The sequence below is a fragment of the Capra hircus genome, chromosome 1 (genome assembly GCF_001704415.2).
Source record: "Capra hircus breed San Clemente chromosome 1, ASM170441v1, whole genome shotgun sequence".
Classification (NCBI taxonomy): Eukaryota; Metazoa; Chordata; class Mammalia; order Artiodactyla; family Bovidae; genus Capra; species Capra hircus.
In genome coordinates, this window is record NC_030808.1 from 70,242,815 (window position 1) to 70,265,747 (window position 22,933).

The 22,933-nt window shown below is 48.0% G+C and overlaps 1 protein-coding gene across 1 annotated transcript in view; it reads right to left on the reverse strand.

The window, feature by feature from the left end:
• The window catches only part of MUC4 (mucin 4, cell surface associated), a 49,972-nt gene continuing 32,829 nt past the window's right edge, over positions 5,791 to 22,933 (reverse strand). The window contains 17 exon segments of the mRNA XM_013962852.2: positions 5,791 to 7,452; positions 8,330 to 8,492; positions 10,546 to 10,784; positions 10,869 to 10,933; positions 12,539 to 12,612; positions 13,001 to 13,153; positions 13,156 to 13,179; positions 14,103 to 14,154; positions 15,908 to 16,089; positions 17,585 to 17,722; positions 18,824 to 19,003; positions 19,006 to 19,056; positions 19,696 to 19,797; positions 20,283 to 20,456; positions 20,867 to 20,957; positions 21,867 to 22,072; positions 22,654 to 22,752. Of these exon segments, the coding sequence (XP_013818306.2) occupies positions 7,263 to 7,452; positions 8,330 to 8,492; positions 10,546 to 10,784; positions 10,869 to 10,933; positions 12,539 to 12,612; positions 13,001 to 13,153; positions 13,156 to 13,179; positions 14,103 to 14,154; positions 15,908 to 16,089; positions 17,585 to 17,722; positions 18,824 to 19,003; positions 19,006 to 19,056; positions 19,696 to 19,797; positions 20,283 to 20,456; positions 20,867 to 20,957; positions 21,867 to 22,072; positions 22,654 to 22,752 (2,183 nt within the window). The 3' untranslated portion in view covers positions 5,791 to 7,262.

A 22,933-nucleotide genomic window follows, 5' to 3' on the forward strand; every position in this document is an offset into this window, starting at 1 on the left:
TGGAAAATACTGTGCTGTTTCTCTAATGTTTACATGGCCTCGGAGATTTAAAAAGAAATGTTTTATGCATAAAATAACATCATAAAAGAAAAGCCTGCTACTTGAGAGTTTCCCTTTAATGGAAAGATTTTTTTCATGCCCATAAACATTTGATGCCTGCATTTGTTAGGGAAGAAAGGAGAGGATGACTTCCCTTTTGGATGCAGAGAGTCGAGATTCATGGAGATCATGAAAGTGAAAGTCGCTCAGTTGTGTCTGACTCTTTGCGACCCCATGAACTAAACAGTTCATGGAATTCTCCAGGCCAGAATACTGGAGCGGGTAGCCTTTCCCTTCTCCAGGGGATCAAAAGTACAGAGAGTTCCCATATAGCCCAGGGATCAAGCCCAGGTCTCCTGAATTGCAGGTGGATTCTTTACCAGCTGAGCCACAAGAGAAGCCCAAGAATACTGGAGTGGGTAGCAGAGATCATATAACTTGTTTAAATGAAGATAGCAAAAATGCTATAGTTTCCCTGATTAAATTAGCACTCCACTGAAATTTAAAGCTTTATCTACTGTTTCAGGTACATTTCTTTTTATGTGGCTTTGGGTGTGTGTTTATATTTTAATTCTAGGGAGTGACTTGTTATTATCATTTTGAAAAGTCCAGTGGTTCCTAGATTAAATGAAACAGATTTTTTCAAGGGAAACAAAACAACAAAACAATCATGCCTTGCACAGCATTGTTCAATCCATCAGTCAAGGCTCCTCACTGGGTTTAGGATGAGATGTAACTTTTGTACCTTAAGCTAAAGGAGAGCCTTCCTCCTCTCTCTGCATGTCCCTGCCCCCCACCCACCTCAAGTCACACTATAAAGTCCTCATCGCATAGCTTGGGACTGCAGCGGTCAGGGCATCGCAGTCTCACCAGTCCATCATGCTTAAATCATCCCTCCCTCTTTGTTTCACATTCCCTTCTTTCTAACAGCTGGACCACACCCCACCCCCAACCAATTTCTCTTCTGTATGTGCTTAATTCTTTTATTTGAATTTTTACTGTTTTTTAGTTAATAAATTTTATTTTTAGAGTAGTTTTATGTTCATAGTAAAAATGAGCCAAAAGTACAGAGAGTTCCCATATAGCCCCTTCCCCCAACACCTTACAATCTCCCCCACCATTGACATCCCCCATCAGAGTGCATTTGTTATAATTGATGAACTTATGATGACATAATATTAGCACCCAAAGTCCATTGTTTATGTTAACATTCACTCTTGGTGCTGTATATTTTATGGGTTTTGACAAATGTATTATAACATGCATTTGCCATCGCAGTAGTGTACAGAGTAATTTTCCTGCCCTAAGTATCCTCTGTGCTCTGCTGATTCATCCTTGCCTCCCTCTTAAGTCCCTGGACACCACTGATTTTTTTTTTTTTTTAGTTTTGCCTTATCCAGAACATCATATCTTTGAAATCGTAAGGTATGTAAACTTTCCTTCATGTCTTCTCATGGCTTAATAGCTTATATCTTTTTAATGCTGAATAGTATTTCATTGTCTCAAGTATCATAGTTCATTTATCTATTCATATACCATTTCGTAGACTGCAGCCATGAAATTAAAAGACGCTTGCTCCTTGAAAGAAAAGCTATGACCAACCTAGACAACATATTGAAAAGCAGAGACATTACTTTACCAACAAAGGTCTGTCTAGTCAAAGCTATGGTTTTTTTCAGTAGTCATGTATGGATGTGAGAGTTGGACTATACAGAAAGTTGAATGCCAAAGAACTGATGCTTTTGAACTGTGGTGTTGGAGAAGACTCTTGAGAGTCCCTTGGACTGCAAGGAGATCCAACCAGTCCATCCTAAAAGAAATCAGTCCTGAATATTCATTGGAAGGACTGATGCTGAAGCTGAAACTCCAATACTTTGGTCACCTGATGCGAAGAACTGACTCACTGGAAAAGACCCTGATGCTGGGAAAGATTGAAGGCAGGAGGAGAAGGGGATGGCAAAGGATGAGATGGTTGGATAGCATCACTGACTCAATGGACATGAGTTTGAGCAAGCTCTGGGAGTTGGTGATGGACAGGGAAGTGTGGTGTGTTGCAGTCCATGGGGTCGCAAAGAGTCAGACACAACTGAGTGACTGAACTGAACTGAACTGATACCAAAAGACAATTTTGTGGCTTTCAAATTTTGTAATTATGAATAAAGTTACCATAAACGTACATGTATAGGTTTTTGTAGTGGATGTAAGTTTTCAGTTCATTTGGGTAAATACCAAGGAGTGCAGCTGCTGGATCATATGGTGAGAGTGTGTTCAGTTCTGTAAGAAACTGTCAAACTGTCTTCCAAGGTGGCTGCACAATTTTACAATTCCCCGAAGCGGTGAATGAGAATCCCTTTCGCTCCACATCCTTATGGCATTTGGTATTGTCGGTGTTCTGGATCTTGGCCATTCTCATGGATGTGTGTTGTGTAGTCGCTCAGCCATGTCTGACTCTTGTGACCTCATGGACTATAGCCTGCCAGGCTCCTCTGTCCATGGGATTTCCCGGGCGAGAATACTGGAATGGGTTGCCATTTCCTTCTCCAGGGGATCTTTCCAACCCAGGGTTCAAACCCACATCTCCTGCACTGGCAGCAGGATTCTTTACCACTGAGCCACCACGGAAGCCTCTCGTGTGGAGTGGAATCTTATTGTCTTAATTTACAGTTTTCTAATGATGTGTGATGTTGAACAGCTTTTCATAGCTTACTTGCCATCCATGTATTTTATTCAGTGAGGGCTATGCTCAGGTCTTTTGCCTATTTTTTAATCAGATTGTTTTCTTGTTCCTGAGTTTTAAGAGTTCTTTGTATATTTTGGGTGACAGTTATTTATCAGATGTTATCTTTTGGAATATTTTGCCCAGTCTGTGGCTTGCCTTCTCATTCTTTTGATATTGTCACAGAAGTTTTTAATTTTAATGAAGTCCAGCTTATTAATTCTTTCTTTCATGGATCATGCCTTTGGTGCTATACCTGGAAAATTATTACCATACTCAAAGTCATCTAGGTTTTCTCCTATGTTAACTTCCAGGAGTTTTATAGCTCTGTGTTTGACATTATGTCTTGATCCATTTTGAGTTAATTTTTGTGAAGGATGTAAAGTCTGTGTCTAGATTCATAGTTTTGCATGTGAATATTCAGTTGTTCCAGTACCATTTGTTTAAAAAGCTGTCTTGTGTCATTGTGTTGCCTTTGCTCCTTAATCAAAGATCAGCTGACTATATTCATGTGAGTCCATTTGTAGGGTTTTTTATTCTGTTCCATTGATTTGTTTGTCTGATCCTTTAATAATAGCACACTGTCTTGATTACTGTAGTTTATAAAGTACTTAGCTTAAAAGTCACGAAGTTGAGTAATATAGGTCCTCTGTTCTTGTCCTTCAATATTGAATGGGCTATACTAGGTCTTTTGCCTCTCCACAGAAACTGTAGAATCAGTTTGTCATTATCTATAGAAAATCTTGCTGGGGGGGTTTTGATCGGGATTGCATTGAATCTGTAGATTGAGCTGGGAAGAGCTATTAAGAACTTCTTGACAATATTGAGTCTTCCAATTCATGGACATGGAGTATCACTCACACTTATTTAGTTCTATGATATCTTCCATCAGTTTTTATAGTTTTCCATATATAGATGTTGTACATATTTTATTGGGCTTCCCTAGTGGCTCAGTGATAAAGAATCTGCCTGTCAATGCAGGAGATGCGGGTTCCATCCTTGGATTGGGAGGATTCACTGGAGAAGGAAATGACAACCCACTCCAGTACTCTCACCTGGGACATCCCATGGACAGAGGAGCCTGGTGAGCTACAGACTATGGGGTCACAAAAGAGTCAGACACAACTCAATGACTAAAACAACAACAACATATTTAGTTAGATTTATACCTAAGTATTTAACTCTACTGGTTGCTAATGTACATGGTAATGTGCTTTTAATTTCAAATTTTGTTTGTTCATTGTTGGTATATAGGAAAATAATTGACTTTTGTGCATCTTGTATCCTACAATCTTGTTATAGTTAATAGTTTTAGAAGATTAAAAAAGAATTCTTTCAAATTTTCTACATAGACAATCATGTCATTTACGAACAACAATAGTTTCATTTCTTCCTTTCCAATCTGTATACCCTAAAATTTTTTTGTGTGTGCCTTACTGAATTAGGACTTGCAGTACAATGTTGAAAAGTAGTGGTAAGAGGGGGACAGTTCAGTTCAGTCACTCAGTTGTGTCCGACTCTTTGTGACCCCATGGACAGCAACACACCAGGCCTCCCTGTCCGTCATCAACTCCGGGAGCTTGCTCAAACTCATGTCCATCTAGTTGGTGATGCCATCCAACCATCTCATCCTCTGTCGTCCCCTTTTCCTCCTGCCTTCAATCTTTTCCAGCATCAGGGACTTTTCCAATGAGTCAGTTCTTTGCATCAGGTGGCCAAAGTATTGGAGTTTCAGTTTCAATATCAGTCCTTCCAATGAATATTCAGGACTGATTTCTTTTAGGATGGACTGGTTGGATCTCCTTGGAGTCCAAGGGACTCTCAAGAGTCTTCTCCAACACCACAGTTCAAACGCATTGGTTCTTCAGTGCTCAGCTTTGTTTATATTCCAACTCTCACATCCACACATGACTACTGGAGAAACCATAGCTTTGACTAGATGGACCTTTGTTGGCCAAGTAGTGTCTCTGCTTTTTAATATGCTGTCCAGCATATTGGTCATAGCTTTTCTTCCAAGGATCAAGCAATTTTTAATTTCATGGCTGCAGTCACCATCTGCAGTAATTTGGGACATTCTTGCCTTAGAGGCAAGAGAAGCTAGAGGAGGACATCCTTGTCTTATTTCAGATCTTAGCTGAAAAGTTTTGAGTTTCTCAGCATTAAGCTTGATGTTAGCTGTGGGATTTTTTGGAGAGAAAGAGAAAGAAGGTTTTATCAAGCTAAGGAAGTTCCCGTCTATTCCTAGTCTGCTGAGAGTTTTGGTCATAAAATGGTGTTATGCTGTGTGCTGGGCTATGGTAAGTCACTTCAGTTGCGTCCAACTCTGTGAGACCCCATGGACTATAGCCCGCTAGGTTCCTCTGTCCATGAGGTTCTCCAGGCAAGAATACTGGAGTGGGTTGCCCTGCCCTCCTCCAGGGGATCTTCCCGACCCAGGGATGGATCCCACACCTCTTATGCCTGCCATGTTGGCAGGCGGGTTCTTTACCTCTTGAGCCACCTGGGAGGTCCATAAAAAGGTGGTGAATTTTGTTGAATGCTTTTTCTGCATCTATGGATATAATCATTTGATTTCTTTCTCAGTCTTTTGACATGATAAATTACATTATTTAAAAATGTTGAACCAACCTTGCAGACCTGGGATAAATGCCACTCAGTTGTGGTGTATAATACTTTTATTCATAGTTGGATCTGATTTGCTAATATTTTGTTGAGAATTTTACATCTATGTTTATGAGAGATTGATGTATAGTTTTATTTTCTTCTGATGTATTTTTCTGGTTTTATTATTAGGAAAATGCTGATCTTACAGAATGAGTTAGGAAGACTTCCTCTGCTTCAATCTTCTGAAAGAGATTATAGAGTTGGTAGAATTTCTTCCTGAAAAGTTAGATAGATTTCACCAGTGAACTCATTTGAGCTATGTGCTTAATTCTTGTTTTCTTTTGTTGACTGCACCATGCAACATACAAGATCTTAGTTCCCAATCAGGGATTGAATCCATGCCCCTTCTAGTGGAGGTAGCAGAAGTGCAGAGTCCTAACCACTGGACTACTAGGAAATTCCAGTGTGCTTAATTCTTGACACATGAATGCTGTGATTAAATGAATGTGATTCTGTATGGAGACTTGATTACACTGTGGGGCATTTGAAGGTAAAACAACAGCCTTGTACATATTGGCAGGAGCTTCATCTGCTGGGAGAAGTCATTCTCTAATGAAAAGCAGTTTGGAGCTTCTGCTTAGATCAGAGATCAAGCTTCTCTGGGAACTTCCTTCAACATCACTCACACACATCTACAAGTCTGAGCTTGAACATCAAGTTCGTATCATGTGATCACCTTTTATACCCTATGGCTACACTTGATTGGATCAGGGATGGACAACTGACATAAGCTACACCAATCAGATTCTCTCTCTCTTTACTGGTTTGGGATAAGACCAAAAGGCAACTATCTAGTTTCTGCATAGAGTTGGAACTGAGGTGCTCTAGACACAGGAGGTGTGGACCAGTTGTTTCTGGAGTTGTTCTGTCAGATATGGATAAAATTTTGCCTGCTAAGAGAGAAGGAAGGGGTGGAAATTGATCAGGTTCCTGGGAACAAGCAGAATGAAGCTAAGGAACTTTGGGATGGAGCAGCTCAAAAGCTCTGACTGGGGCCCAGGAAAGGGCAAAGAAAGTGTATCATGGGTTTGGGACCTTAGATCTAAGGATGGAGTGGCTCCTGGAAAGGGAGCTGTCATGATTCAATCCTTCCTCCAGGGAACACAGTCAACAGCAGACCAGAAAGGCAGGGAGGGGTCCTCGGAGAGAGTTGGGGATACTCCCTTTTGGGATATCTCCACCATCCTCCTCAGAGGGCCAGGCCTTGACTTGTGTTGTGGGGAGGGGAAGAAAGTGATATGGAAGCTGAAGAAAAGATCCAAATCTGGGCTGGAGCAACCCAACTTCCCAACATGGAGTAACTGAGGGCTGAAGCAGGACTGAGTCCAGTTGACCTCTGCTCCCGCCACCCTCTGCGCCAAGACCTTCAGCCACCAAAGGAAAATCATGAATGAAACCCATGACTTTGGAAACACAAAAAGCCAGAAGGATTTTATTTAAATAGGCTTTAATTAGAAGTGAACTGGAGAGTTTTGCATGCAGATGTATTTTGGTTTTCAATATAGAGCCATCACCTCATCAACTCTGATATGTGACTGCTGTGTTTCAGTAGGTTGGTGTCCTCTCTGTGGGTAGGTCTGCGTGAGAACCCATTTATTTATATAGTAGATCTTTATGACCTCTTCCTGTCAGCCTCTGTGTCTTCTGTACTGACAAGGTGTGCTCTTGACTTTATTATTCATTCCCATTAACCATTCTTGAAGAATAATGAATCATCATCAGTCATCTTCCTTTTTCCAGTATCCCAAAAGCACGATGCCTGAAAGTGTGTGCAGGTGAGGCTGGGGTGGGTCCGGAGGTATCCTAGGCCACAGCCGCCCGTGTTCGTGTTCGGGACGAGGCCTCAGCTCTCGGAGTCCAGCGGGTAGGAGAAACGGGCCCAGGAGCCCCGGAAACGCAGGATCACAAACACCGCGACCCTCAGCAGCAAGATGGCGCCCAGGGTCCCGAAGAGGATCCCGAAGAAGGCTCCGAGTTTCACGCTCAGTTGCTCACAGCACTTGCCCCAGGGCGTGTAGATGGAGGGCACACAGCTGGGGATAGAGAAAGGGGACGCGGTTAGCAGGGGAGGAGGCTAGCGCTGATCCTCCCCATCCCTCCTCTCCTGCCAAGGAGGAGGTTTTCCAGGTAGGCTGGGCCCCCCTCTAGGGGACGGGTGGAGTCAGCCCTGCTGCCAGCTGATGGAAGACCACTGGGCAACCCAGGCAGCCGTGGGGTGAATTCACAGACGGTCCATTCCACCTGGACCGCCCGGAGGGGGCGGGGCTGGCCGCAGGTGAGCATGCGCAGACAAAAACCCAGCCCTGCCCCTAGCCCTCCATGGACCGGATGCGGAGCGCGCTGGGTGTATCTGCAAGTGGGGACAAGCAAAGACGCTCTTGTGATAAGAGGCCCCTCTTGTCATAAGAAGCGAGGGCGCTTTTGTGATAAGAGGGCCCGGGTGGCGCTGCCCTTCTCTTTAGTAGGCCTTTGGTTCAGTGCACTCCCCTCACTACTGGTGATGAAGTAACAGGACAAAGGGCGCCAGTTTGAGAGGACCACCCTTGAGTGGTAATCTTAAGGAGGATCGGGTCTAGACCCAAGACAGAGGGTTCCGTTTCCACCAGGAGGTAGCAGGCTGTCCACCCAAGAAGTAAAATCATGTGTAAGGGTTTGGCTTTGGAGCCCGGATCCTGCTACTTAACTTACTGGGTTTCTTATCCTCTCTAAGCTGCAGTTTTCTCATCTTTAAAATGGGCATAATACCCCCCTGGCCCCCAGTAGCTGGTCTGAGTTGCAGAGGTAATATACTATCTTTATTCTCCACCCAGCATGGGCACTCACACATTTTTTTCCATCTCCCCTTTTCTCTGATCCCTGTTCTCTCAGTGGCAAAGGGGATGGTCCTAATTTTCAAATACCATGAGGTACCTGCTGCGGGGCCCATCTGGCAGGTGCTGGCACTGGCCTCCGTGCTTACAGTAGCCCTGACTGCAGGGGGACACGCAGGTGAAGCCACCCTGGGGGCTGTAGACCAGGCGGTAGTCCTTGTAGCCATTGCATTGCAAGCAAGTTGCCAGCATGCTCACATTCACTGTCGGGTAAGACACAAGTGAACATGGAAAACAACTGATTAACCGCAAGCCTATACCTTTTCGATGAACAATTGCATGTTCAGGCACTTATCCTGAGACATAATTGGAAACCACAGAAAAACTACATATGTTCATGAAGGTTCAGAGCAGCATGGTTTATAAGAGCAGCCATGCTTCATGAGAGTGGTTTTGTTGCTGCTGCTGCTACTGCTGCTGCTAAGTCGCTTCAGTCGTGTCCGACTCTGTGCGACCCCGTAGACGGCAGCCCACCAGGCTCCCCTGTCCCTGGGATTCTCCAGGCAAGAACACTGGAGTGGGTTGCCATTTCCTTCATTGCATGAAAGTGAAAAGTGAAAGTGAAGTCGCTCAGTCGTGTCTGACTCTTAGCGACCCCATGGACTGTGGCCCACCAGGCTCTTCCATCCATGGGATTTTCCAGGCAAGAGTGCTGGAGTGGGGTGCCATTGCCTTCTCCGTGGTTTTGTTAAACAAAGCATACTGTGCAACTGATAAGCTCCAGATATGCATCGGTTAAGAGCGTATGCTGTGAAGTCAGCCAGACTGAACTGATACTCAAACTCTACTGCTAACTAGTTGTGTGATTTACGAGAAATTTCTTAACTCTTTCAACATCAGTTTCCTTATTTTTAAAAGGAAACTACCTTGCTTAGATGTTTAAATGTGATAATATATGCAGAGTACTCAGTAGGTACCGGACACAGTAACCCTCAATAAATGGTCACTATTAGTATAAAATTCTGTTTAAAATATAGCACGTATGTTATAAAATATCAAATGAAATGTGTATACAATAGACAAGGCATTCAGTTCAGTTCAGTTGCTCAGTCGTGTCCGACTCTTTGTGATCCCATGAACTGCAGCACACCAGGCCTCCCTGTCCATCACCAACTGCCAGAGTCTATCCAAACCCATGTACATTGAGTCGGTGATGCCATCCAACCATTTTGTTCACAATTATTTGAGTAACGAGGAAGTTATCAAACATTAGGCATGACTTGATCATTTTATCTTAAAAAAAGTAAATTGATATGTGTGAAGGTTCCTATGCATACAAGAAAGTTCAAAAGAATATGCGCAAAATGGGTTTGTCTCTGGGGTTTGGGATTAGGGGTGATTTTTTTTTTTCTTTTACTTAATCTGTGTTTCCTGAAGTTTCTATAATAAATACATTGTACTTGTATCAAAAAAATTGTGTGGGTTTTGTTTGTTTTTGCTACTAAAAGTCAATCCCCCATCCCCAAACACACACACACACACACACATAGCAGTTTGGAGGATTTCAAATTTTTGCCGCTGGGAGGGAGGAGGCTTAGCCTGGATTCTAGAAGGAGCTCTTGTTTGATCCAAGTAATAGCAGCTTCTGTTGGGTTTGGCATAGTCCCTGCCAGTTTCTGCCTGACTTCAAAAAATAGGGTGAGCTATTTCTTTCCTTCTCTGGCAAGTTTGCCAATCTATCTTATTCCTGTTCCAGCATAATTAGGGGCTGTCAGAGTTGAAAGGGACCTCGGAAATCCCATCTCATTTTCCAGGTGGGGGTACTGAGACCTGGATTGGGGATGGCTTTTGCAGAGGGTCATGCTTTTTCAGGAAGGGAGTCTCTGCCCATGGGTCAGGTCTCCAGCTTTCAACTTACTGTCTCCAGTTGGGGGGCAGAGGCAGAAAGAAGGTCTTTGTTTATGTTTATAAAGTGCAATGGCCTTTTAACCCAATCATTAACAGTTTTAGAGAGAGAAAAACCTTGGCAGCGATGGAAAGCAGCAGCTGGGGATTATACACACGGGGACTCACCAAGCAGTACTTTGTGCTCCTGTTCTTGAATCTAGAAGGCTAGTGGGTAAAATGTTCACAATTTTTCTCAAAAATTACAAACAACAACAACAACAACAAACTAAATTGACTTGCTTCTTATCTGTGGCCCATTGCAGAATACATTTCAGCTATGGGTTTGTGTGGGCTGCAGACCTGTGACAGGCTCTCACTGCCTACCTCCCCCTCACCTATCCCAGGAGCTATCCCCCAGATAGTACTCACGAGCCATCACACTGTGCACATTCTTCCTGGAGATGGAATGGAAGGCCACATTGTTCCTGGGCCCCCCACTTCTCTTCCCCCTCATCTGGGGAGCCGGGGCTAAGAACACCTTCACCGCTGCAGCCAGCAGCCGGTTGTTCAGGAAGTCAATGACAGGGCCCTCAGGGCGGTACTGGAACTCAGAGATGATGTTCCAGTGGTGAAGGCGGCTTCCTGAGGCTGGTGCTATTGAAGGTTTACTGTATGGGAGGGGCACAGTGAGGGGCCGAGAGGAGAGGAGTCTGGAGGAGGACCCGGGACCAGGCAGGGACAGCCCCGCTTACGTTTCATCCACTTGTCTGTTCCAGAGAAAGGTCCACAATTCCAGGTTCTTCAGTCTATAGGCCACCTAGGGCAGAGATGGGGGTTGGGTGGGGAGTGGAAGCAAGGGTGAGGCCCAGTCCACAGAGGAGACCCTTCCCACTTCAATGAACTTATTCATCCCTGTCTCTCTCTCTCTCTTTTTTTTGTGGAGCCTCTCGGCTTTCAGGAATTCAGTTCCCTGACCAGGGATTGAACCCAGGTTACAGTGTGAAAACTCGGAATCCTAACCACTAGGCCACCAGGGAACTCCCTATCTCCTTCTTTGAATATGAGGACACTGGACCACCAGAATGTTTCTCATCATTTCTTCATCCCCGCACCCCAGCTTAGTCTGGTGACTGGCACACATCCCTGCTTAATAGAAATTTGTTGGTGAGTGAAGGACTTTCAATGAATAGCCCCTAACTTGCCTCTAATTCTTGACTTACCCATTCATTCTCTCCCCACCTGTATAATGAACATCGATTATATTTAGCCAGACCTAGACCTAGGGGACAGTCAGGTGCTTGGGATATCAGTATGATTTAGGAACAATCCGTTCTCAAAGGCCATAGTGTGGCTCAGTAGACAAATGTCAACAGATTTTACCAGAGTGTAGAGTGCTGTAGTAGTAATAGCAGCAGTAATAATTATTTGGATAATCTTTTTTAACACATTGTGTTCTAGGCACTGAACTGAGCACTTTACATTATCATTTAAACCTTCATACAAACCATTGACCTAAGTACTATCATCATTTCTATTTTTACAGATGGAAGATCAAATAATTTGTCTAATCATTATACCTGCTCTAGTAAGTGGTAGTACCAGGATTTGAGCCCAGAAATGGCACCCCACTCCAGTGTTCTTGCCTGGAGAATCCCAGGGACGGGGGAGCCTGGGGGGCTGCCATCTATGGGGTCGCACAGAGTCGGACACGACTGAAGCGACTTAGCAGCAGCAGCGGGATTCTATATGGGCTTCCCTGGTGGCTTAGCGGTAAAGAATCCGTCTGTCAATGCAGGAGACCCAGGTTCGATCTCTGGGTTGGGAAGATCCTCTGGAGAAGGGCATGGCAACCCACTCCAGCATTCTTGCCTGGAGAATCCCATGGACAGAGGAGCCTGGCAGGCTTCAGTCCACGGGGTCGCACAGAGTCGGACACGATGGAAGTGACCGAGCAGCAGCAGCAGCAGGACTCGAGAGCCTCAGTAACAACTACTGTGCCTGAGCCTGTGACTGGGCAATGGGCTAGGGCATGGGAGCCAGGAAGAGAACGTCCTTCAGGGAAGTCAAGGAAGGTTTCCTGGATGTGAAATGCCCTCTCTGTTTCTTCCATATAATATCCAAGTGCAGGTCCCAAGGGATGCCCAGAAGGAGAGGCTGTGTTGACCCAGTCACCTTGGACTCTATTTGTTGAGAGTTGGCCATTCCACCCCACTTGGAAATCTTCATCCTGGGCCTTCCTGCCTTCCTCACCCTCAGCCTTCCCTGGAGCAAGGTGCTCCTGCCTCCTCTGGCAGTAGAATCCAGATGGATGTTGAGACTCAGAAGGCACAAGCCAGGGCTAAAACCTTGCCTGAACCTGCCAAGGCCCCCCCCCTCCCCCCCCCCCCCCCCCCCCCCCGCCCCGCAGAGCTGCAGCACTGACCGAGGCGTTGACATCTGCTTGGGAGGCATTTTCGTCTTCAGTGAGAGAGAGCTGGATGTTCCTTAAAGGAAGCCCTGGAGATGGGAAAAGCAGATTCATAATCGCCTCACAGGTTTACCTAGCCCAGAGAGACCACCCTATCCTACACTGACAGAAGGTCCCAGAAGAGGCGGCCAAGTCTGCTGACCCTCACCCTAGTGCACGCTGGACGACGGTCAAGGTTCCCTTGACTTGTGCTGAGCTGTGAGGTCACCTTCAATCTTTTCTCAGCAGACGGCTCAGGCCGGCGATTCCTGCTGTGACAGTTGCCACCCACGCGCTCCCATAGCCTGCAATCTACCACCACCTGAGGGAAATCTGGAGCTCTGTCCTGTGGGTTTGAGGGATTTAGCCTGGCGCCTGGAGTCCCCCAACTTCACCCAAGGCAAGAGAAGTGGGGATGGCAGAGGATCTGGTCTTAACCTTGATGGACGGTTGGAGTGAAATTGTTCCCAGCCGGGAAGCAGCGGGCGTCGGTGAAGGCTGAGGGGCAGGTGCAGACGGGCTGGCAGCCCAGAGTGTGGGAGACGGAGCAGAGGCCGTTGTTGTAGCAGTATTCCTCAGGGCAGGACTTGTCTGACAGAGGAAGGGTTTCTCCAGAGCTGCAGGGGGAGCCGAGAGGTCAGCAGCGCCACACCAGGCACCACCGGGCAGGCCCCAGCCCAGGGAAAGCTGTTCCCAGGACAGGCTAGGTTTCTTTCTCGCAAAGCCCGTTTAAACTATGTTCTGTTTGTGGGCCACTCTGGACCCCAAACTATCCTTCTTTTTCCAGACATTTCTTTGCCAGGCAACCCTTTTTTTCTCTGCTAGATAAGGGTTCTCTCATGTCCGCTGAGGGAATGGAGTGTTTATCAGAACCTCCCCATCAGGAAAGGACCCTCTTCCAGGAAAGCCCACCAGCCTGTTTTCTTCACTTCTGTCCCCTTTTCTGCATTTATGAGGCTGTGGTTTTACCCTATCTGGTCTCTGCTCTAAATATGTAGTGGTCTCTAGATTTCACTGGGGTGCTTCAGGGGCTTAGTGGACGCCTCTCCGTGATGTCCCCAGTGACTGGTGGCTCAGAGGTCAAGGGACAGATGGCGGGAGGAGGACTCAAAGGGAAGATGAGGCACCCATGCTGCCAGATGCCCACAGCAGCCCCTGCCCCCAGGCGTCTGAGACCCTGGGCCTGGCATATCTGAAAATCCCCAGGAGCCTGATGGCCCGCCGCCACTGGCTTCTGGTTCCCCGGATGCTGCTGGAAGTCTCTTCCCCTCTCCAGGCTTCAGTCTCTTGCCCTGGGTTTCTCCCAACAGTGCCTCAGGGCTGCTCTGCTCTGACCCCTCCCCCAGGCTTGTACAACCTCTTCTCCTTCAGCTTCACACCTACAATACCCACCTCACCTCCTTACCATTCCTACCTGCACTGAACATTCTAAAGCCTCACTGGAAAGTGGGAAGAAATGGTTTGCCCAGCTGTGTTAGGCCCTCCCTCGAGACATCACCTGTCACCAGAACTTCCTGCCAAGGCCTTGCTTCCAGCTCACATGCACAGTGAGGTCCATCCCCAGTCAGGTTCGGGGGGCAGGCCTCGCAGCCCTTCCCACAATGGGCGGCCAAGGAGCTGGACCATTAACGGTTTCTGGCGTGTTGCTGTAACCCACCCTGTTGGTCTGAAAACCTATTGATCCCAAGTCCTTGTCTTAATTATGTCGGTATCCAATGACCACCTTCTCGAACAGGCCCTGGGCCCACCCGACCCTGTCAAGGGCAGACTGTCCTCCAGGCCATGCGGCCTCCCTGGGCCATCCTGAGCTCTGTGCCCAGCCCCTGCCCCAGGGTCCCAGCCTCTTCCCTTTCACAGCAAATCCCCTTGCCTGAAATCCTTTCTAGAGTAAGATGGTGGCTAAAAAAATATTCTCCCATCTCTGGAATACTGGATCCCACATAAGCCCCGGTTTGCTGCTCTCCCTTCCCTTGCTGACTCCCACCCAAGAAGGAGACTCGCTGCCGAGCATGGCGAGAGCAAGCGGTAACTAGATCAAGGGCACAGGGAGGGGAACCAGTCAGATTCTCAGCAAGCTCATGTCTCTCTTTTCTATCTCCCCTACGAGACGATGCTCGAAAGCTCCCTGAAATGGAACCTTTCAACACTTTCTACTGTCAAGTCTAGATATCTTGGGATATCTAAAATGCTGTATGGATTTTAATCTCTCCCCCCTCTCACCCCCCCAATCTGTATTTTTTTTCATTTTCTGCCTTCTGGACTCCTCTACCTCGGTCCCTTCAAGTGGGGATTCTCTGCTCATGCCTCAGGAGGAGGGTGTGTATGTGTAAGATGTGAAAGAGGTGGTGGGTGGTGGAGTACTGCCAGCCAAACACTTTCCTTTCTGGCTCCCCTCAAAAGTGACAAGAGAAAACAAAAGAGACGGGGCCAAATTCATGACTTAGGCCAGGTATCTTGGCTAAAAACTTGAATGGAGAAGGATTTTCTCCAAACTGCTAAAGAGATGCTCCTTTCAGCTGGAAAGTGAAGTCGCTCAGTCGTGTCCGGACTCTTTGCAACCCCATGGGCTGTAGCCTACCAGGCTCTTCCATCCATGGGATTTTCCAGGCAAGAATACTGGAGTGGGTTGCCATTTCCTTCTCCAGGATATCTTCCTGACCCAGGGATTGAGCCCGGGTCTCCCGCATTGTTGGAGGAAGAGAGTAAAAGGGGAAAAAAGTTTTTTTGGGGGGACTAAGATCAGAGGGGATCTGTACTTCTCTTCCCAATACTGTGAAAATGACACCCCCCAGCAAAAAAAAGTAGCTATGCAGTGTTTCTATGCAGATGGGACCCTAAGCCAACTTACAGGAGATTTCTTTTGTCTGAGCAAAGCACAGAAGCCATGGAGCCTGAAGGGAGGGCCCATGGAGCCTGAAGGGAGGGCCCATGGAGCCTGAAGGGAGGGCCCATGGAGCCTGAAGGGAGGGCCCATGGAGCTGGGATCTGTGTAGACTCAGGCCCAGGGACTGCATAGGCATCTTCCTACCCCACGCTTCACTGTCTTATTTCAGAACCAGGGAGCGGAAACAACTGGGAAACTCCAAGAAAGCCTGAGGTGGAAGTTTCCTACCAACCTGGCTGAATGGGAGCTGGGAGATAAAAATTCAGTTGAGCTACAAGCATTAAAGACAGTTCTTTTGTATACTTTTGTAAGTTTGTGACCCGAGGTTGGTATCTGCTCCACTGACCCCTCCTCCCAGCACAACACCTGACACAAAGGGGCTGAAGGATGACACCCTTTCAATTCCTACTTCCTTTCCCCTCCGCAGGGAAACTCCCCCTATTTCATTCTCTAACACTCACCTCCAGGGAGGAGTTGCTCACCCAGCTGGTCTGGTTGTACAAACACTGGCTCTCTGCCTTGCACTCACAGACCACTGTCCTTGGCTTCAGTGCAGATGACAAGCTTCCCTGGTCACTGCTTGCTAGAATCTCTAGAGTAAATGGTTCCAGCAGCTTTGGTGTCCATAGCAATGTCCCATTCTCTGTCCCAAGGAAGACAAGATCGTTGAGAGTTGGGAGCCCCATCTGCTCTGCTGTCTGATACCTCAGGTGTGGATGCTGGATTTCCCCCACCCCTCTCAGACCACCCCTCTGATCTTCTGTGGCGTTTCCTTGAGCAAGGTTAGTTTCCTGGGGTGGCCCTGATTACACTCCAAACTGGAGGTGGCACCAGCCCATCTCAGTGGTTGTGGGGCAGCACTCCGCAAGCAGAAGGCAGTTGTCCCGCCCCTTGCAGAGACCCCTGGGCTTACACCAGCATGGCTCATCAGGAGGGGGACGGAGGATGAAGGCCAGGATCCTCCCAACACTTGCTCCCCACCTCCCAACACTTCCCCAGGCTAAACTGCAGGCCAAACTGATTTCAGCTTCACAGCAGCCCCAACCCCGCCCTGATTTCACTTAAAGGCTTTTCTGACCCAACCTGTCTTGTGTTTTTAAGAACGTCTCCTGAAAACGGTCGATTGAGAACAGCTGATAGTAGGGAACAGACGAGTGTAACTTCCAGGCTGTCGGTCTTCAGGATAGGAGCCAAGTGGGCGGGAAAATTTCCTGGTGCCATTAATTTGACACCTGGGAAGATGCCATGTAAAGCAACAGAGTGCAGCCAAAGCAGTCCCTTCTTATGCACAGAGAAAGAAAACGAGTCAGAGACGTGTTCAGAGTTCAGAATAAGGTCCCTAAGGGCTTTGGTTTAGCAAAGAACAGTCACCAGCTTAATTAGTGCTGGCAGCAGAAGGCAAGCTGCGAGCCGTGGGCTTTGACTCTTTTTTTTTTTCCTTTGGCCACTCTGCACAGCTTGTGGGATCTTATTTCCCCAACCAGGTTTGAACCCAGTCCCATGGCAGTGAAAGTGTAAGTGCTGAGTCTTAAACACTGGACTGCCAGGGAGTTCTTTGGGCTTTGACTCTTGAGCCAGATCATGGTTACGGGCCTGAACTGGGGTCTTCACACCATTCCTGTGAGAGAAAGATGAAGCTTTCCTTGGCCCAAGCACAGAAAAGCAGACGAGAGACAATGTGAGGTAAACACAGTTGACAAACATAAAAATAGTGAGAAATGGACCAGATAAAGCTTTTGTATTTCTTTAAATCTTGTTCCATGTGATATCCTTCTTTTAATAGATAGGCAATGTTTTAAATTTAGTACCTGTTAATTGACATATTTATTCTAATAATTTGTTGATTACATGAAGATGATAACGTATTTCAAGACTGAGATGAAATGAATCTTTGAATAAGTTGTATATGCCGAGAGGCAGTCTAGCTAGCTGGCCAAATTTCCATAAGCCTATCACTGCTATTCACTGGGGATGGGGGGCGGGGCACCTATTTGAATTATAGTGATCATTCCTAAGAAATGCTGGTCCTGGATATTCCAGTGAAGAAGTGACATGAAGTTGCACAGGATGTAATAATGCAAAATTACCCAAAGTTTGACTCTGACTTTATCCGCTAACCCCCAGCCAAGTGTTCTTACCAAAGAGCTTGAATTCCGTGCAGTTTTCTCTGAGGGTGAATGTGATGTCCTTAGCGTTGCTGGTGTAATTAACCACTGTGGTCTGTCCCATGTAGGCTTTTATCACATCAGGACCCTTGATAGAGGGTGGGTACCAATCTGAGACACAAAGAAGGGATGTGGGGTTTAAGGCAGGATACTCCCTTACCTTCTGGGCCATCTCTTTTCAGTCTTCTAGCTTGCGGGAGGCATTCCTCAGGCTGGGACCCATCTCCAGAAATAGGAGTTAGTCTGCGCCAGCTCACAAACCCATGAAGATCAGGCTGAGGGTGTACTGCCCAACCTTCTCCCCAGACAGGATTTATTTCAAGTTCTTTCCTGATCAGAATGCTATGCCAGGCGTAATATGAAGTGAATCAGAGGACAGCGTTGTTCAGACTATTAAGGAGTTTTACACTTGGAAGAGGACTGAAAACCATGAGGGTAACGTCATGGGCACTGTGTTTGTCAGGAATAGAGAGGGAATGTAACCTTTTCACTGGTCTCTGTGTTTTGGAGCCCTGCTATTTCCACTTCATTGTTCATTCATTCATTCAGCCAGTCACTTAACAAATATTTATTGAGCACCTACTCTATGGTTGACACTGTTCTAAGTAGTAAGGACGCTGCAACAAACAAATAATAAAAAAGATACCTATGAGAATTAGAAAATATGTTACTAACTAATAGATAGTTATAGATGCTAAGGAGGAAAAACAAAACAGGGAAGGCAAATAGGAAGTGTGGGTGAATGTGAAATTTTAGGCAGGTTAGCCAAGAAAGGCATTGCTGAGAAGGTGACATTTGAATAGACACTGGAAGGAGGTGAGGGGTGCCAGGCACCTGGGGTAGCCTGCCAGGCACCCTGGGGCAAAGCGTAGCAGGCAAAGAGAACTGCATGTGCAGTCTGAGTTGCTAGGGAGCCAGGCATGTCTGAGGAACACAAAGAAGCCAGTGGGGCTGGTGTGGAGGGAGTGGGGCTGGAAGTCCTAAGAGAAGAGTTTGGAAGGGCAATGGGGTCAGACTGGATAGGGCTTTGAAGGTCATCGTTAAGAACAGAGTGAGCTGGGAAGTCATGGGAAGGTTTGAGTAGAGTAATAGCTTGAGCAAAAGAATATGTTAAATTTTACAAACGTGTAGCTCAAAGGAGTGTCATGGAAGGGCGTCCCCTTATCTGTGCCCTAACTCTGCACACACCTCCCCAGGCCTCACACCACTTACTCCGAGTAGTGTTCATCTGCTGGTAGATTCTAAATACCGCCCTAGTGTCCTTTCCAAGCTTTTCGCTTCTTGTGGCCAGGACATCGAAGACGCATTGATCATCTCCATGACAAGAAGAGGTCAAATTTTTATTCAAGGACGTGTTTTGCAGCAGTTGTGAAAGGAAGATGGGGGTGAAGCTGAAGGCAAATGGTCGTCCCTCTTGCCAAAAAGGCTTGTTCCGTTGATTTTCCCTAAAGCACATTATGTGATGCAATGATGGTGGCACCAGGGTGGGACTCCAGCTATATTCTATTGTGTCTACCCCTTGTGTGTGCTGTGTGCTAAGTCACTTCAGTCACATCTGACTCTTTGTGACCCTATGGACTATAGCTCATCAGGCTCCTCTGTCCATGGGGTTCTCCAGGCAAGAATACTGAAATGGGTTGCCATGGCCTTCTCCAGGGGATCCTCCCAACCCAGGGATGGAACCCCTGTATCTTAAGTCTTCTGAATTGGCAGGCAGATTCTTTATCACTAATGCCACCTGTGTCCACCCCTTACCCTCGCTTTATATAAGTTTGGGATTGCAGAGGACAGAGTGACTTCCAGATTCTACTTCTGGAAATCCCTGCTCTAGGGAGTGAGGGCCACCCACCTCCCTCATCTTCTCTTCTAGGAAGGACTGTGGGTGGGATGGGAATGGAGGGGACAAATCTGGGGTGGAGGGGACAAAGCTGAGGTGGTACCAGCATCCCTAGGTCTCTTCTTTTCTACTCCTCTCTCATGAAGGACAGAGATCTCGCTCCCATAGGTCTGAGGGGGACAGTACAGCAGCTTCCTTCACCCGGGACCTGCCCCATCTGCTCAAAGACCCTGAGGCCCAGACTCACAGGTCATTCCATAGTGAAAAATCATCTCCTCGGAGCTCCTTTTCGGTATGGTGGAGCCATTGGGCATCCTGAAGTCGTCATCTGGGTTGCCATTCCAGAAGCCTGAGGGACTGAGCAGGACTCAGCCACCCTGGGAGGCAGCCCTCCCTTCCCCAGGGAGCATCCAGCAGGGCACAGGGAGATGTGGGGAGGAGTAGGGGGCCTGGGAAGCCTCTTTTGGTGGCATCCGCTCTCTGCTCAGGAGGAGGGGAGAGGACTATAACCTCAGAGCCTACCCTCTGCTCCAGGGAAAGGAAGAAGTGGAGAAAGAAGGGAGGGAATGTGGGGGATGGAAGGAGGGTGTGAAGCCCGAGGGAGGGAGGGAGGTGGGGGAAGGGCGGCTGCCGGCCCCATGCTCTCCAGAGCCCATCCTCAGCTTAAGGAGGATGGGAAGTGAGCCTCAAAGGCTGCTGAAGAGGTCCCACCTCCTCCTCCGCTGAGAAAAGAAAACTCTACTCGGGATGTCCGCAGGGGCACTGGAGGGGAAGCTGCCTGTGGGCTGGGGGTCTGAGCTCTGCTGCAGAGGCAGAGTGCTGTCCGCTCCTTACCCCTGAGGCCCTCAGTGTGGCTCTGATACCCCTTCGAAAGGCTGCAGGAGGTGTGGAGGATGTGGGAGATAGCGAGCACGGAGACGGCAACGGCACCGGCACCATCGAAACTGGCTGATACCGTGGAGCCGTAGTGGGTCATTATGACCCCAGAGCTGCTGAAGATCTCCTGGTCTAGATTGTTGGGAGACAAACAAGCCAGCGGTGGAGCCCTGGAGGCCCAGGACTTGTCAGCAGTAAAGTTTAAAGATGCAGAGAGGAGCCTCAGAGCAGCTGGGAGATGCCCGGCACGGTCCTTCTCCAGTGGCCACAAAGCACACTCACAGGACATGCTCGCGGCCCATCCCACCCTCTTCTCCCTGAGGACTGAGGAGGAGGCCCCAGAGGAGGCAGAGAAGTGAAGAGGGAAGTTTAAGGCCTGGCTCCAGTGAAGATGTTGCCCTGGCACGGCTGCCGGAGGGACCGTGGGGTGATGACCATGCTGCTCCGCCCCAAGACCACGCCTCTCCACCCCAGCACCCTGCTCCCCAATGCTGGGTACCCCGCCAACCCTGACCCAGGGAGGCAGGAGAGGCCCAGCCTACCTTTTGTATCTTCACCATTAGTCTCAAATGCTATGGACTGGTTATTGAGCTGAACATGGATTGTGTTATTGGGCTTAAGGAGCCATTGAACCTGGAAGGGAGTTGGCAGAGACCTCAGCCCAACCTGCAAGGGGCCGGAAACAGAGGAAGGAGCCTGGGGCTTGGACGATGGTGAAAGTGATGGGGAGTTTGACCATGAGGTGATCCTAGCTACCATGCATGAGGGTGCTTGGCCTGGGCCAGGCTCTGAGCAGGGTACGTTTGAGATTAGCTTTTAAATCTCACAACAGCCCTGTGAGGTAGGTAATATTATTATTCCTATTTCACTCTAAGGAATACAAGGTGCTGGATGTTGTTTCTTCAGTCTCACCAGAACTTAAGCCAGTGTCTCCAGGGTTGACTCTTTATTTATATTGAAATACAGTTGATTTACAAAATCGTGTTAGTTTCAGGTGTACAGCACAGAAATTCAAACATACATTCATATATAGAATATATATACATATGTAATTCGTCAGATTCTCTTCTTATAGGTTATTACAAAATATTGAGTAGAGTTCCCTGTACTATACAGTAGGTGCTTGTTGGTTATCTATGTCACTTCAGTTGTGTCTGACTGTTTGTGACTGCATGGACTGTAGCCCTGCCAGACTCCCCTGTCCATGAAATTCTCCAGACAAGAATACTGGAGTGGGTTGCCATGCCTTCCTGCAGGGGATCTTCTCAACCCTGGGATCAAACCCACGTTTCCTGTGGCTCTTGCACTGCACGCAGATTCTCTACTGCTGAGCCACCTGGGGAAGGCCTATGTTATTTATAGTAGTGTGTATTTGTTAATCCCAAACTCCTGATTTGAACTACTGCTCTGGCAGGATGCATCCTCACTGCCTCTAGCCCCTTCCCTTCTTCCTTCTCTTTTTTGACCTGGGCCTCAGTCTCCAACTGAAGGTCCCTGAGCTAAAGGCTCTGTGTGAGGGGAGTGCCCCCACCTCCAACTCACCGTGATAGGGTGCAGGCTGCTGGAGCGGTATTCAGCAGCAAAGCCAATGAAGTTGGTGGCATTGGCTGAGTGGGTCTGGGCAGTGCGGCCCTGCAGCAGGAAGGAGTTTCTGTCCTGGGTCCAGACCAGCAGGAAGTCTCCCAGCCCATTGAAGGTGTAATTGACACCATCCAAGGTGGTGATGTGAGGGTCCCCGACCATCCAGGCTGGAAAAAAGGAGGTACCACATTGGCAGGGTGATAATATGCCTGCCACTTAGGAGACCTGGGTTCGATCCCTGGGTCAGGAAGATCCCCCTGGAGAACTGATTGGCTACCCATTCCAGTATTCTTGCCTGGAGAATCCCATGGACAGAGGAGCCTAGCAGGCTACAGTCCATGAGGTCACAAAGAGTCAGACACGACTGAGCAACTAACATATTGGCAGGGCAGACCAGGGAAAGAAGGGCCTGGGAGACTTCAGCCTGGGGAGGTGCTCAAGGAGCATTTAACCCTCCCCGAAAGTCCTCTTGCACTTGTGTGCCCCCCACCCCATCCACTTCCTCTCATTAGCCCCCGATCCACCACACCTCCCCCTCCCTCAAGGTCAAGTCCCTCCTCTGCCACACTCCGCACACACCTCCATCTTCCCTTGTGACGACAGTCCTGCCCCAGGAAGCTTGTGCTGTCCCCGTTCAAACCCCAAGAGTGTATCGCTCCCTTGGTCTTCCACTTGGGCTCTGGAAGTGGAAGGGCTGGGCCCCAGCAGCCTCACTGAAACCTGAGGGCTGGTACCCAGTGCAGCTGACGGGGGGGTGGGGTGGGAGGCTGCCTTAGCTGGTACAGGGCACAGAAGGAGGGCTTGCTGTTGAAATGGCAACACCAGTTTTGCAGCTCCAGTTCTTGGTCTGTGCAGAAGAGCAGCGTGTTAGTGGAGATGGAAGACCTGCAGGACCCAGCTGGGAGGTTTGGGCAGGATGATAAGGGCAACAAGGATGTGGTTTGGAAGTCAGGCCCACATGAGTTCAGATCCCACTCTGCTCAATGACCTTAGGCCATGAACCAGTTTCTATCTCCCTTGTGGGCTTG